The following is a 12583-nucleotide window of genomic DNA, read 5'->3' as shown; positions in this document are numbered from 1 at the left end:
ACGGATTCTATGCATCAGGAATTGGCACAGGGCACAGCACGGCTTGTCTCTCCTCCACAGTGTATGGGGCCTGGAAGACTCAAAGGCAGAGAGCTGGAATCATCTGAAGCCTCCTTCACTCACATGCTTGTAGTCTGATGCTGGCTCTTGGCCGGAACACGCGCACATGGCTTCTCCTGTGGCCTGGGCTTCCTCACAATATAGAAGCTGGGTTTCAAGATGGGGGGGTGGGGGGAGAGAGAGATAGAGGGAGAGAGGGAGAGGTGAAGATCAATGAAAACCTTATAAAAACAAAAAAGAAAGTGGCCTCAAAGCATAACTGAGTTAGACTGAAAGGGTCTATTGAAAAAAGGTGGTAAGGGAGGACACGTTCAAGTTAATGAAGCCTGTGCTGCCGGGAAAATGAGCCCAGAATGGACAGACACTGTGGGATGATTTACAGGCAACAAAAAGCGTTAATCTGGGCAGAACAGGAGCAAGCACGGAAGGGACAGAACCATCCTTAGGAAGAGGCAGTACCTGGTTAAATTATAATACAGAAAGATGGAATTTGGTTATAAACTATTTGAGTCAAAAAGCATCATATAATCCAGTGATTTTTCAACCACCTATTTAGAGATGCTGGAAGGGTGCCTGGGGGATGAGGAATTTCAGGGCTCAGCCCTTCACACCAACTTTAGCCAGAGACCTTTTATATTCAGAGAGAAGTACTGATCAATTTATAAAAACCCCCCTTTTATAAATCGTGCATGACTGGGAACGGTCAGAGCTAGAAAGTAGTGGAGACCTGAATGTCATGGCATTGCTTTTTCTGCTGCATAGCAGTGCCTCTCCTACTCTGCCTCCATCTTCTCCAGCAAAAATAAAGAAACGGGTGGTGCGTAAGCATGAAAGGCTGTAACTAGTCAGATGAGAACGGCACATGGCCCAAGAGAGGCCTAGAGGAATTACCTCCTTACCTGTGAAATGTGCAGGTATGATTTATATCATCAAAATCATTGGCACTGGTCACTTCCTTTCTCCCTCCCCCTTTCCTTTCTTTGATTTTTAGGATTCTTTGTTCCCCTACCTCTTTATTATGAAAAGTATTGTACATACACACAGAAAAGCTGAAAGAGCTTTGATACAGTGAATACTCATATACTCTTCACCTAAAGTTTAGGTCCCAAACTGTTGTTTAACATTTTGCTATATTTATTTTTCTGAGCCAGAGTCTATCAAAATTCTCCCACTGTAGTGGTTGTTATGCAAAATAAGGAAGACAGATTCTAGAAAAGCAAATCTCATGTGGAAGTGGGCCCAGTCTACTTTTCTCACCGCTGTCTCCTTTCACCTCGTGTATTCCAGGCGGAGATTCTCACCGGCCTGGCGGTCAGCAGCCCCGCGGACGCGGGGAAGGCCGCGCTGGTGCTCCTGGAAAGGGGCTGCCGCGTGGCGATCATCACCTTGGGTGCTGCGGGGTGTGTGCTCCTATCTCAGGCAGAGCCTGTTCCAAAGTACATTCCCACGGAGAAGGTCAAGGCTGTGGATACCACGGTAAGCTCTGACTTTCAGAATCATTTTTGGCCCTTGAAGACACATTTAGTTACTAACGTAGTGCACTGCACTTTCTGTATCATAAGGTAATGGCTCCAGGAGGTGATATGGTAGAAAAGAAAAACAACCAGGCAGGAGAACTGTATCCTAATCCCTTTCTAACCAACTATAGAACTTTCTACAAGTCACCTGAGCTCTCAGTTTTCTCATCCATAAAATTGGAATACCAGTAAAATTATACCTGTATTACCTATATTCATTTATGTTTTCAGTAAGTATTTATTGAATATCTATTATATGCCAGCACAATTAGGCGCCAGGGCTATGATGAACATGACAGTCTGTGCCATCAGGGGCTTAGATTTTAGACAATGAGTCACTGGGTCTTACACGCTTCGTGTGGGATGAGACAGCAAGGAGCACTGGCCAGCAGAGCTCATTCTTTCAGCCAACAAGTAGTAACAGCCATCACGTACCACGTGCTTCTGTGTCTCTTTTGCATACATCTCATTTAATCTTTGCAAGAATTATATGAGGTAGGTATGGCCATTCTCCTCGTTTTACAGATTTAGAAATGTGCTCAGGATCATAATGCTGGGAAGTAACAGAGCTGAGGGTTCAACCGTAGGCCTGTGGGGACTCCACTACACTTTGTGTGCAAGGCACTGTGGTAAGGACAAGCGGGGTAAGTGGACAAGTCACAGCTAGCCACAGGGCAGGGATGAAAAGAAGCAAGTTGGAAAAAAGGCTCAGGGTTCCTCTAAAGCTGGGGAAATATAAAGGTTCTCCTTATGGCCTAGAATTCAGAAGAGCTGGCTAGAAAAGTAAGCACATGTCAGGAACATGAAACAAGAGGAAGAAGGAAATGGGTAGAATTTTTATTTATAAGGCACTGCTGTGTAATTATTCACAAAACATGTTTTGGTTTTTATACTTGAAAAAGACTTTAAAATATGGGTCATTTATTTAAAAAGAAGCCTAAGAGGATCCGGTGGAAGCTTTAGATACGAACATGCTTTGAAAACTAGTAAGTGCAAGGCATGCTTTATAACATGAAACTGCATTGTCATTGTCTTTCTAAATGTGCTCCATCGGGTATTTGACAGATTGTACGTGGCACTGTCTTCTCTTCCTATTTAATCATTTGTGAACCCAGTAGCTTTTTTTCGTGTTTTGTCAGGATGGACAGGGAAGGTTTCTTATTAGTTCTGAAATTGATCCTGCAATAGACTACAACTATCCCCAGTCCTGAACTAAAGCAGAAGCGTCTCTTCCTCTCTTGCTAAGCATGAAATGAAGGGTCCCAGGAAGACGCTGGCCCTCTGCAGGCTCCCAGCAGTGGAGTCCGTGTCTCACCAGCACCAGAGAGGGGCCTACACAGAAAAGGGGACTTGCTGGGTGCACATAATTAGGAAGCTCAAGAGTATGTCAGAATGCAGAGGCTAACCCGAGTCATGGCACTCGCTCGCTCTCTCCTGTCAGCTCTGCTTGCCTGGCAGTGGGCTTTGAGCCAGGCAGGCCCCCTCCGGTGAGGGTCCCTGGAAGCTTCCTGGCCACACTGCACCAACATCACATCCCCACCTCTGGTGTCACATAAAAGTCAAAGAACTCTTATCAGAGGATAGGAAGTGGATGCTGGTCAAACAAAAACCACCTGGGCTACCACAGAACACTCGTATGGAAGTGCACTGCTCGGGCTGGGACTAAATGACGAAGAAACCACCCTGGGAAATGTTCAGATTCAAATCAAGAGTAATAACCCTCAGAGTAATTTCCTGTTGGAGGATGGGACTGCATAGATCACGACAGACGACAACTTTGAGCATCTTAAATACAGTGATGGGCACGAAGGAAGTTTTCGCTTTGTTTTATGCCCTTTCGTTGATTTCTTAGCATTCCCAGTTAATTTTTAGGCATTGGAAAGGTGAAACAGTGAGAGTTCAAAGGTGAAACACAGGGAAAGTTCAGAGGAGGAACAGATTGCTTAATGCTTGGAGGCAGAAGATAGAAAATGGGATCAGGAAGGTCAGGGCACTGGATCGGGATCAACAAGTCTTTCCTATAAAGGGCCGGATAGTAAAGTTGGAGGTTTCACAGGCACATACATTCATGCTCTGTCTCAACTACACAACTTTCATGCCTTGGTAGCGTGAAAGCATCCATAAACAACTCTGTATGCTATCAGAATTAGGTTGGTATCTCTCTCTCTCTCTCTCTCTCTCTCTCTCTCTCTCTCTCTCTATATATATATATATATATATATATATATATATATATATAAACTAGAGGCCCAGTGCACAGATTCGTGCACTGGTGGGGTCCCTCAGCTTGGCCTGTGGGGATTGGTCTGAAACCAGCAATCCAACATCCCCCAAGGGGTCCCGGATTGTGAGAGGGCGCAGACCAGGCCTAGGGACCCCACCGGTGCACAAATCTGTGCACTGGGCCTCTAGTTTAGTTATAAATGGATTATTTTAAGTCAAGGTGTTAATTGGAATCACCAATGCAATCACTAGGACAAGAACTAATAAAACAAAAACAACAGTAAAAACACACTAAAATAAGTAAGAAAGTTAAAATGGTACACTAGAAAATGTCTAACACAAAAAATGCAGAGAAACAGAAACAGAGGAATGAAGAAGCTACTGGAAGATAAGCTCTTGTAAACTGAAGGATAAAACTAAGAGTGAAAGATATGGGATCTAGAAACAGGCAATGCAACATAGGAGAGGAGTGCAGTCAAGGATAGTGAAGGAAAGTTCCAGGAAGCAGCTGTGCAGCGAGCTCAGAGCCATTCAGTCCAGATGAGGGCCCTAGGAGGAATGTCTCCCAGAAAAGAAAAAAAAAAAAGGAAAAGAAAGAAATAGTGAAATATCCATATATTTGAATATGCCCAGAATTTGAGGATGAACTAGTAAGTTACTATGTAGAAAACTGAGGAAATTTTTTTTTTAATTTTTTCCTCTTGGTCATCTGGAGTCTAAAGGGAAAAGTATAATTAAGCAAATCTTAGTACACCACATGATTATTAATTCATAGTCATAACAGTATAAGTTCCAATTATTGATTTAACTAAAAATGGATATTATAATCATATTGTGAAGATTGAAAGAAAAAGTGAGTGTGTGTTTGTGTGCACATGGGGGAAGATAAGAGAACTAAATGCTCATCTTCCATAGTTGGAATTCAAGAGATAATTGATTTTATGATTTTCAAAATAGCGCTATAATGCACATTACCAGAAATAGAAGATAAACACCAGAAGAAACCGCTAAAAGAATTTAAAGTATTTGCCTAGTGAAAACAGTTGTGGAGAGAGATGGAGCATCTATACTTTAAGTCTTATCTTTTTAAATTGTGTATATGGATGGCTCTGATCCTTTTTAAGTGACAAAACACAATGAGATACCGTGTCATACCCACTGGGATGGCTATAATCAAAAATAGATAATAACAAGTGCTGACTAGTCTGTGGAGAAATTGGAACCCTCGAGCAATGCTGGTAGGAATGTAAAATGGCGTGGCCACTATGGAAGACAGTCTGGAAAAGCTTCAAGAAGTTAAACTTAGAGTTAGTTGCAATATGACCCAGCAATTCTACTCCTAGCTATCTACCCAAGAGAAATGGAAACATCTGCCCACACAAGAACTTATCCACGAACATTCATAGCAGCATTATTCATAACAGCCCAAACCTGGAAACAACCCAAGTGTTCATCAACAGATGAATGAATAAACAAATTGTGGAATATACTGTGGGGGAGTAAGAATATTTCTTTTACCCTTCTAGGTTCTTCTGGCTGGCCTAATAATTAAATCAACATGAGACAGAGTAACAAGAGAAAATAACCAAAATGAATTACATATGTATGGGAACCCCACATACATGAGTCAGAGATCCCCACACACACGAGAGGTTCTGAGATGGAGGTTCTGAGGTACACACAAGCTACAAATGAGGGGGCACCTTGGGGGCTTCTGAGGGGAGGAAGGCCATTCGCAGGAGGATAAGAAGAGCAATATGTTCAGTAATTAGATGCTTGTCCAAATACCAAAGTTGTTGTTGTTGTTTTTTTGGTAATAACTCTTATTATGGGCAAGGCCCCAAATTTAGATTCTTTAAGGAAGAGTAAAATGTTCTCATGAGCCCACAGAGTCTTGCTTGTCTTTGGCTATGCCTGCCAGAGTGGCACATCTTGGGGAGGCCTATTCTGCACCCCTTCAATACATGTAATAGAACGTTATTCAGCCATAGAAAGGAATACTGATGCATGCTATAGCACAGAGGAACATCCAAGGCTATACTAAGTAAACAAAGCCGGACAAAAAGGGCCACATATTATATGCTTCCATTTACATGGAATATCCAGAATAGGTAAATCTACAGAAACAAAGTAGGTTGACGGTTGACAGTATCTGGGGAGAAGGTATAATGGGAAGTGATGCTAATGAGTACAGGGTTCCTCTTTGGGGTGATGACAATGTCCTGGAATGGTGACGGTTGCACAATCTTGTGGATACACTAAAAACCACTGAATTGTGTACTTTTAAAGGTGCTTTTATGGTATGTGAATGATAGCTCAATTCAGAAAACAAAGGTCAAAAAAGTAACAAAACGATCCACCGAGGCACCTCACTAAAGAATGGGTACTCTTGTGCTGAGGAATCTTCCATGTAATGGCCCTACTGAACCTACCCGAATGGGTGCTCAACGTCCCCCAGTAGAGCGGAGGTGACACAGGAGCCAAGGGTAGCTATTTTCTGGGTGTGGAATCTCCCTCAGCGTTTTTATGCTATCTTTGTCCTCTCATCCGGCACTCTCATTATTGAAATTCTTGCCTGTTCTGCACACAACTGTTCAGCTTCTTCATAAGTCTGAAAAAGAGGAGATAATTGACGTGGTGAGGTGCGAACTCCCAGGGAGGCATTTTCTTCTGAGCAAATGGGCTCCTTCACTTTCCTGTCAGGAGGGTGTTACCTGCTCTCAGTGGGTTTGTAACCTTTTCGGTTTTCCCCTCCTCCTAATCCCTTGTTATACACACTTTTTTAAAAATCATGTTGTGCAGCCTAAATAGATACAGTTTTTTAAAAATATTTTTATTGATTTCAGAGATAAAGGGGGAGGGAAAGAGAGAAATATCAATGATGAGAGAGAATCATTGATCCGCTGCCTCCTGCTCGCCCCCTACTGGGGTCGAGACCACAACCCAGGCATGTGCTCTGACCAGGAATCTAACCAGCAACCTCCTGGTTCATAGGTAGACACTCAGCCACTGAGCCATGCCGGCCAGGCACTTTTTATTCGCAAATCATACCTCAGCAAAGCTGGAAAACATTAAATAAGTAAGTCCATCAGGATGGGATGGACGGTGAGAACATCTGGTTGGCACCCTGTCCACTTGAGACGGACGGCCTGCCCCGGAAGGAGCCGTTTTCCGTTCTCCATCGGTGCTTCTGCGGCCTGCTTGCTGTACTCAGTGTGCCTCGGAGTTAATAGTTGGACGCATCACTTCTATTTTTATGTTTCCTGTGTACTAGAGTGAGATGGTGGCAGTAGCTGCAGATGTCCTCAGCTCAGTTTGGAAGACATGACAGATGTGTCTCTTCCCATCTCTATGTTGTCTGAATCTCAGCCTCAAAATGACATGGCACTCATGTCACTCCAGACCTTCCAACCTGAAGGGTGGGGGCTTTGACATCTGTGTTCACGGTTGCACAGAATAATCACTTCATAATCAGAGCTACACACATTTAAGCATGGTAATATTTTAAGATCATCGTGCTAGTGTGATATAATATGCTGTAACATTAATTATCCTTGGCCTATAGGCTCTGTAATATTCCTTATATATAAACTAGAGGCCCAGTGCACAAATTTTGGAGTGGGGGAGGACCCTCAGCCCAGCCTGCGCCTTCTCGCCGTCTGGGAGCCCTCAGGGGTATGTCCGACTGCAGCGGAGGCGGGAGAGGCTCCTGTCACCGCCGCTGCACTCGCCAGCCGTGAGTCCAGCTCCTGCAAGAGGCAGCTCCTGCATTGAGCGTCTGCCCCCTGATGGTCAGTGAGCATCATAGCGACCAGTTGTTCCACCATTTGGTCAATTTGCATATTACCTCTTTATTATATAGGACTAGAGACCCGTTGCATGATATTCGTGCAAGAATAGGCCTTCCTTCCCCTGGCTTCACTCCCAGCCGCCCGGGAGCTGGCAAGTCCCCACTCCCCAGCCCGCCCAGGAGCCGGCAAGTCCTCACTTCTGTCCGGAGCACTGCTCCTGTAGCTCCCTCCACCACCACCCTTCCCCTCATAGCAGGCGTCCCGCCCCTCCCGGCCACTCCACGCCTGCATATGCAAATTAACCTCCATCTTTGTTGGGTTAATTTGCATACTCACTGTGATTGGCTGTGGGCATAGCGGAGTGATGGCTAATTTGCATGTTTCTCTATTATTAGATAAGATTGCTTTTCTACATGTAAATGGTTATGTCCTAGAATATACAGAGACACTCTGATTTTAAGAATTTCACCCACAGGCTAAATCTGCCTTCTCAAGAATCACTCACTTTATAATAAATCATCATAATTTACAGTATATACTAGTAAGTAAGCTGAGAGTAATCAAAAACCAGGGGCATGGGGGATTCTCTTACTTATTCTTTATTTCCCTTTCTTTCTATTATATTTGAGTCCTGCAGTAGTCACAGTTGCATAGATGCCCCCAAGGGACAACTCAGAGCTTGAGATTCAGCTCTAAAGTGGAGATTGCACCAGTAGGAAGTGGAAACAGTTTAAGTTTGCATGGAAGCACTCACAGGGTGGTGACTGCTGGGGCTGATGGGTTACCCAGCGTTTTCCAAGGTCACTTCTCCTTGTATTCCCTTCACGCTGAGGTCCTGCCTGCAGCCATCTGAGCTGCTGTCAGGGATAGGTTCCTGTTAATCCTCCTGCAGGCCTGGAGAAGGGGCTTCAGAATGAAACCTGCTTTGCCAGCACCTTGATCTTGGACTTCTAGCCTCCAGAACTGTGAGAAATAAGTTTCTGTTGTTTAAGCCACCCAGTCTGTGGTATTTTGTTACGGTGGCTCAAATCAGACTAACATACACAAGAAAACAAATAAATATGTTTCTGAAGTGACCTAAAGTGAATACTGAAAAATCAGCTGTTCTGCAAGGAGAAAATAATCTGATGTGAACTAACCGGATCAGCCTAAATCACCTTTTGGTGAAATATTGAGAGTTTTGCGTGTAGTTTAACTGAAATCATCGGTCCCAGAGGGGAAGAGCAGGGGACGGCCTGAGTTCTCAACCTGATTTAGCCATAACTAGCAGGCTGCTGTGGGCAAGCACTCAGTATGCTCAGGGCTCAGGTTGTGCACCCAAACATGATATGTCTAGAATGGGTGATCTCAGAGGCATCTTTGACCTCTAAAAGTCCTGGTTCTTACAGACTCTTAGAAATGAGGACCCTCTAGCTAATAATGAAAAGCAGGCACTATTCTGTGCCCGGCAGTAGGCTGGACTCTATGCATTATCTCACATGTTCATAACAACCCAGCAAGATGGGGTTCGTGCCCATTTAAGAGAGGATGAAACAGTGCCCCCAAAGGTAAATAACCTACCCAGAGTCATACAGCTGGAAAGTAGGCAGAGCCAGGAACTGATTTTAGGTCTGTCTGTCTGTTTACCCGATTTTAACACCCCTATACCCTCTACCGCACCACTCTGCCTCTTGACTTGGTGGCAATCTGCCTAGCCTTCAGTCTCTCCTATTTGGGCTTCCCGCACTGACTTTCCTTGTCACTTGTCATGATAGAGGCTTTTATAATTACTTCATTTATCTCGATCTTCAGAAGCTGCCAGATCTGGCAAAGGCATTGCTTGCTTTGTGCAATACAGTGCAGCCTCACTTAACCCATGCATAGCCCTAAAAATAGTGGTACGTGTTATTTCTCATTAGTAGGTCCCTATGTGTCCGATTGTTCACTTTCCCTGGATCACCTGGGAGTACCAGGCAGCTTGCATCACTCACCATTGCGGAGAGTGGCTATGACTTTGGCTGTGTACCTCACTGGAGGGAAACCCAGGTCCCACTCCCATTCAACTCCTGCATCTTCCTTTATAGGGCAAGGAGCCGAACTGTGTGGACAGCAGTGTGGCAGGATCGTGCCGGTCCAGATGTTACAGGGTCTGGCAAAGATCACGCTCATTCATTCTTGTCACTGAATGACCGAACCTAGAGGAGAGGTGCACCACTCTTAGAGACTACAGCCAAATCATCTTTTCATGAAACTTCTTTAATAGGGGCCTGACATGCTAACTAGAGAGGCTGAGGGAAAGGTAATTCCTCTTTTCTTAGCGTTCCCAAACTATCTCTGTAGTTTAAGGAAAGAAAAAAACACTCCTCCTTCCCTGCCTAGCAAACTCCTAGCCATCCCCAGGGTCCAGCTCAAAGTTCTCTGGGGGCAACCCCAATGATTAATACAATGCTTGGCATATATTAACAGGCCCTCCTGAAATAACGAAAGAGTTTTAGTTCCCTCTGAGAAAGTTAACTAGTGTGTGTGTGAGTGGGTGAGTGTGTGTGTGTGTGTGTGTGTGTACGCGCGCGCGCGTGCGTGCGTGCGTGCGTGTGTGTGTGTGTGTGTGAGAGAGAGTTCCTCAGCCTCACTGTGAGCCCGTGTTCTCCAGGGACTGGAGGACCCACAGGACTCCTCATATTCCTGAAATTCTACATTGCATATGCCAAGGGAAAGAATAAAGCTCAGGAAAAAAAATGCTCTTTTTTAATTATTTGAAAACAAAATAATTACCCACTTTCCCGTTTCAAAAACCTACCTATCAGATTGTTTTGCCTGCAGTCATAGAAATGCCAGGCCAATAATAATAATAATAATAATAATAATAATAATAATAATAATATTACAGAGGGAAAATGACACCTCTGAAGTTGGCATCATAAAATAAACCCCAACGAGGCTCCGAAATAGCCCTCTTAACCTTAGGAATGATGTCAATAAATGGATGAGCTACCTGCAAACTCTGCTGACCCTACTGCCAGAAGAGATGAAGACGACAAAATGTTCTCTGACTATAAAGAAAGGACAGAGAACAAGGTAATTGCTAGAGAGACTGATGGACAAGGCGCACAGCACCTGTCATGCCCGGGGGGGTTTGCGGGGGGCAGATGAGCTCTATTGCATTACTTCCACCTCAGCACATCACCTCATTTACTAGCTAATCAGGCAGAATTAAATATTTTACATTATCTTTCTTAATCCTGCATGGGATCAGTTGAAAACCCAGGACTCTAAAAATCTAATTGTCACTGCTTACCAGAAATGTCATCCTCACTTTGAGGAACTGAAACAGGGCCAAACACGAAGCTGTTTTTTCCATTTTCCTAAAGTACCGTCCCTCAGCCAGAACCAGATATGCATCTACCCGTGTCCAGGACAGTACATTTTAGGGACGCCCAAGGACACCTGGGATCCCTGCCCTGCCTCGGAACTCACGTATGGCCAGGAACTAAAAGAAGAGAAGAGGGGTGGAGGTAGGAGGTAGAGAAACAACTCTAAACCATAGCAGAGTCAAGACAGCAAAATCTAAATCTCGATGTGGTGTTTCGTGGGCCTAGATAGCACCTAATTGAAGAGACAGGAAATAGTCCCTCTCCCAGTAAGAAGGGGTGGTGTGAGGTTGTGGCAGCTTTTCACCCACCAAGACTAAGACTTCTTTTCCTCTCAGCTCCTGCCCCTAAGCCTCCCTCCTTCACTGTCCTGGGTGTCAGTGTGATACCCCGGCAGGAGCCGTGGCCGCTTCTGGCCTGCTCCTGGCCGCTGCAGTCACACTGGGGAGCAGAGCTGCTGAGACTCTACTGTAGGTCTTCTACATGGCTCCCATTGTGTGGCACTATCTCCTGGGTCGACCTGAAATTACGAGGACGTAAGAAAACCATGTGGAGCCAAACCGCAGAGCCTAGTGAGCAGGAGCCGTGCCCACTATCCTCAATGCCCATTGGTGATAGAGGTGGACAGGAAATGAGTAAAACAGGTGTAGTTCATAGCTCGGTGAGCATCTGTCTGCCCTCTGTGTGAAAGTATGTGTGCTGTAAGTTAGTGGTGTATTATCCGTGTTGACATGCTCCGTGTGACTAAACTGTTAGTGGCATTCATGTGTTTACATGTACATGTGTGTGTGAGTAGAATGTGCTATAGTGGGACAGTTGAAAGAAGTGACTAGTCAGTCTCACTTTTCCTCCTCCTCCTCCCATTCCTTTAAAAACCAGAGGAGTGCCCTATACTATAGTACAACCCCTGAAAAAGCTGTGTGATTTGGGGGCGGGGAGAAGGCAGTCCAGGGGTTAGGTGAATTACATCTCCCCTAAAAGATTCTCTAAAACCTGAAAGTTTTATATCCTTTTCCTTCTTTGGTTAAAAAAAAAAAAATTGACCACTTTTAAAAGCACTCATTGGGCCTTTTGCTAATGACCCACTGAGCCGTCAAGAAAGGGCAAAGTAAAAACACCACTTTTGGGTGGGGCGGCAGTATGTTGTATTGTTTAGCTTCACTTGGTGGTGTGACAAGGTGTTCCGCCTTGGGATGAGGGTTAAATAATCTACATATATAAAAGCCTAAGTGACCATCCGACCATTCGACCGCCCGACCGGTAGCTATGACACACAATGACCACCAGGGGGCAGATGCTCAACACAGGAGCTGCTGAGTGACAGCAACTTTGCAGAGTGCCCCCTCGCACTCCAGGATCCCTCGGCGGGAGGGGGGATGTCGGACTGCTGGTTTCCGCCCAGTCTCCACAGGCCAGGCCAAGGGACCCCACCTGCCGGAGGGACCCCACTCACTCTGCAGACGCCCTTCAAGCCCCGGCACCACCCCAGGTGCAGTGGCCAGGGAGGGACCAGGGACCGCGGGAGGTTGGCTCCAGGGCATGTCCAGCCCATCTCGCCCAGTCCCACCCCGCCAGCCACCTTCTAATTAATTTCCTTTCAATGCCTCTAGTAATAAAATAATAAAATAAAATAAAATAAAATAAA

General features: G+C 45.1%; 1 protein-coding gene and 1 non-coding gene across 3 annotated transcripts in view; both read left to right on the top strand.

Annotated features, from left to right (window-relative positions):
- Positions 1–12583, top strand: part of RBKS (ribokinase) — a 73626-nt gene that overhangs the window by 44500 nt on the left and 16543 nt on the right. For both annotated transcript variants that reach the window (XM_054727886.1, XM_008162285.3), the window contains exon 7: positions 1348–1536. In XM_054727886.1, the coding sequence (XP_054583861.1) occupies positions 1348–1536 (189 nt within the window). The remainder of the gene's footprint in view (positions 1–1347; positions 1537–12583) is intronic.
- Positions 11982–12117, top strand: LOC114230334 (small nucleolar RNA SNORA21). Its single transcript, XR_003616244.2, has one exon. It is a non-coding gene; the product is annotated as a small nucleolar RNA SNORA21 (small nucleolar RNA).

The sequence above is a fragment of the Eptesicus fuscus genome, chromosome 16 (assembly GCF_027574615.1).
Source record: "Eptesicus fuscus isolate TK198812 chromosome 16, DD_ASM_mEF_20220401, whole genome shotgun sequence".
NCBI lineage: Eukaryota > Metazoa > Chordata > Mammalia > Chiroptera > Vespertilionidae > Eptesicus > Eptesicus fuscus.
The sequence above is the reverse complement of the archived record's forward strand: the minus strand, read 5'-3'. Positions and strand labels throughout refer to the sequence as shown.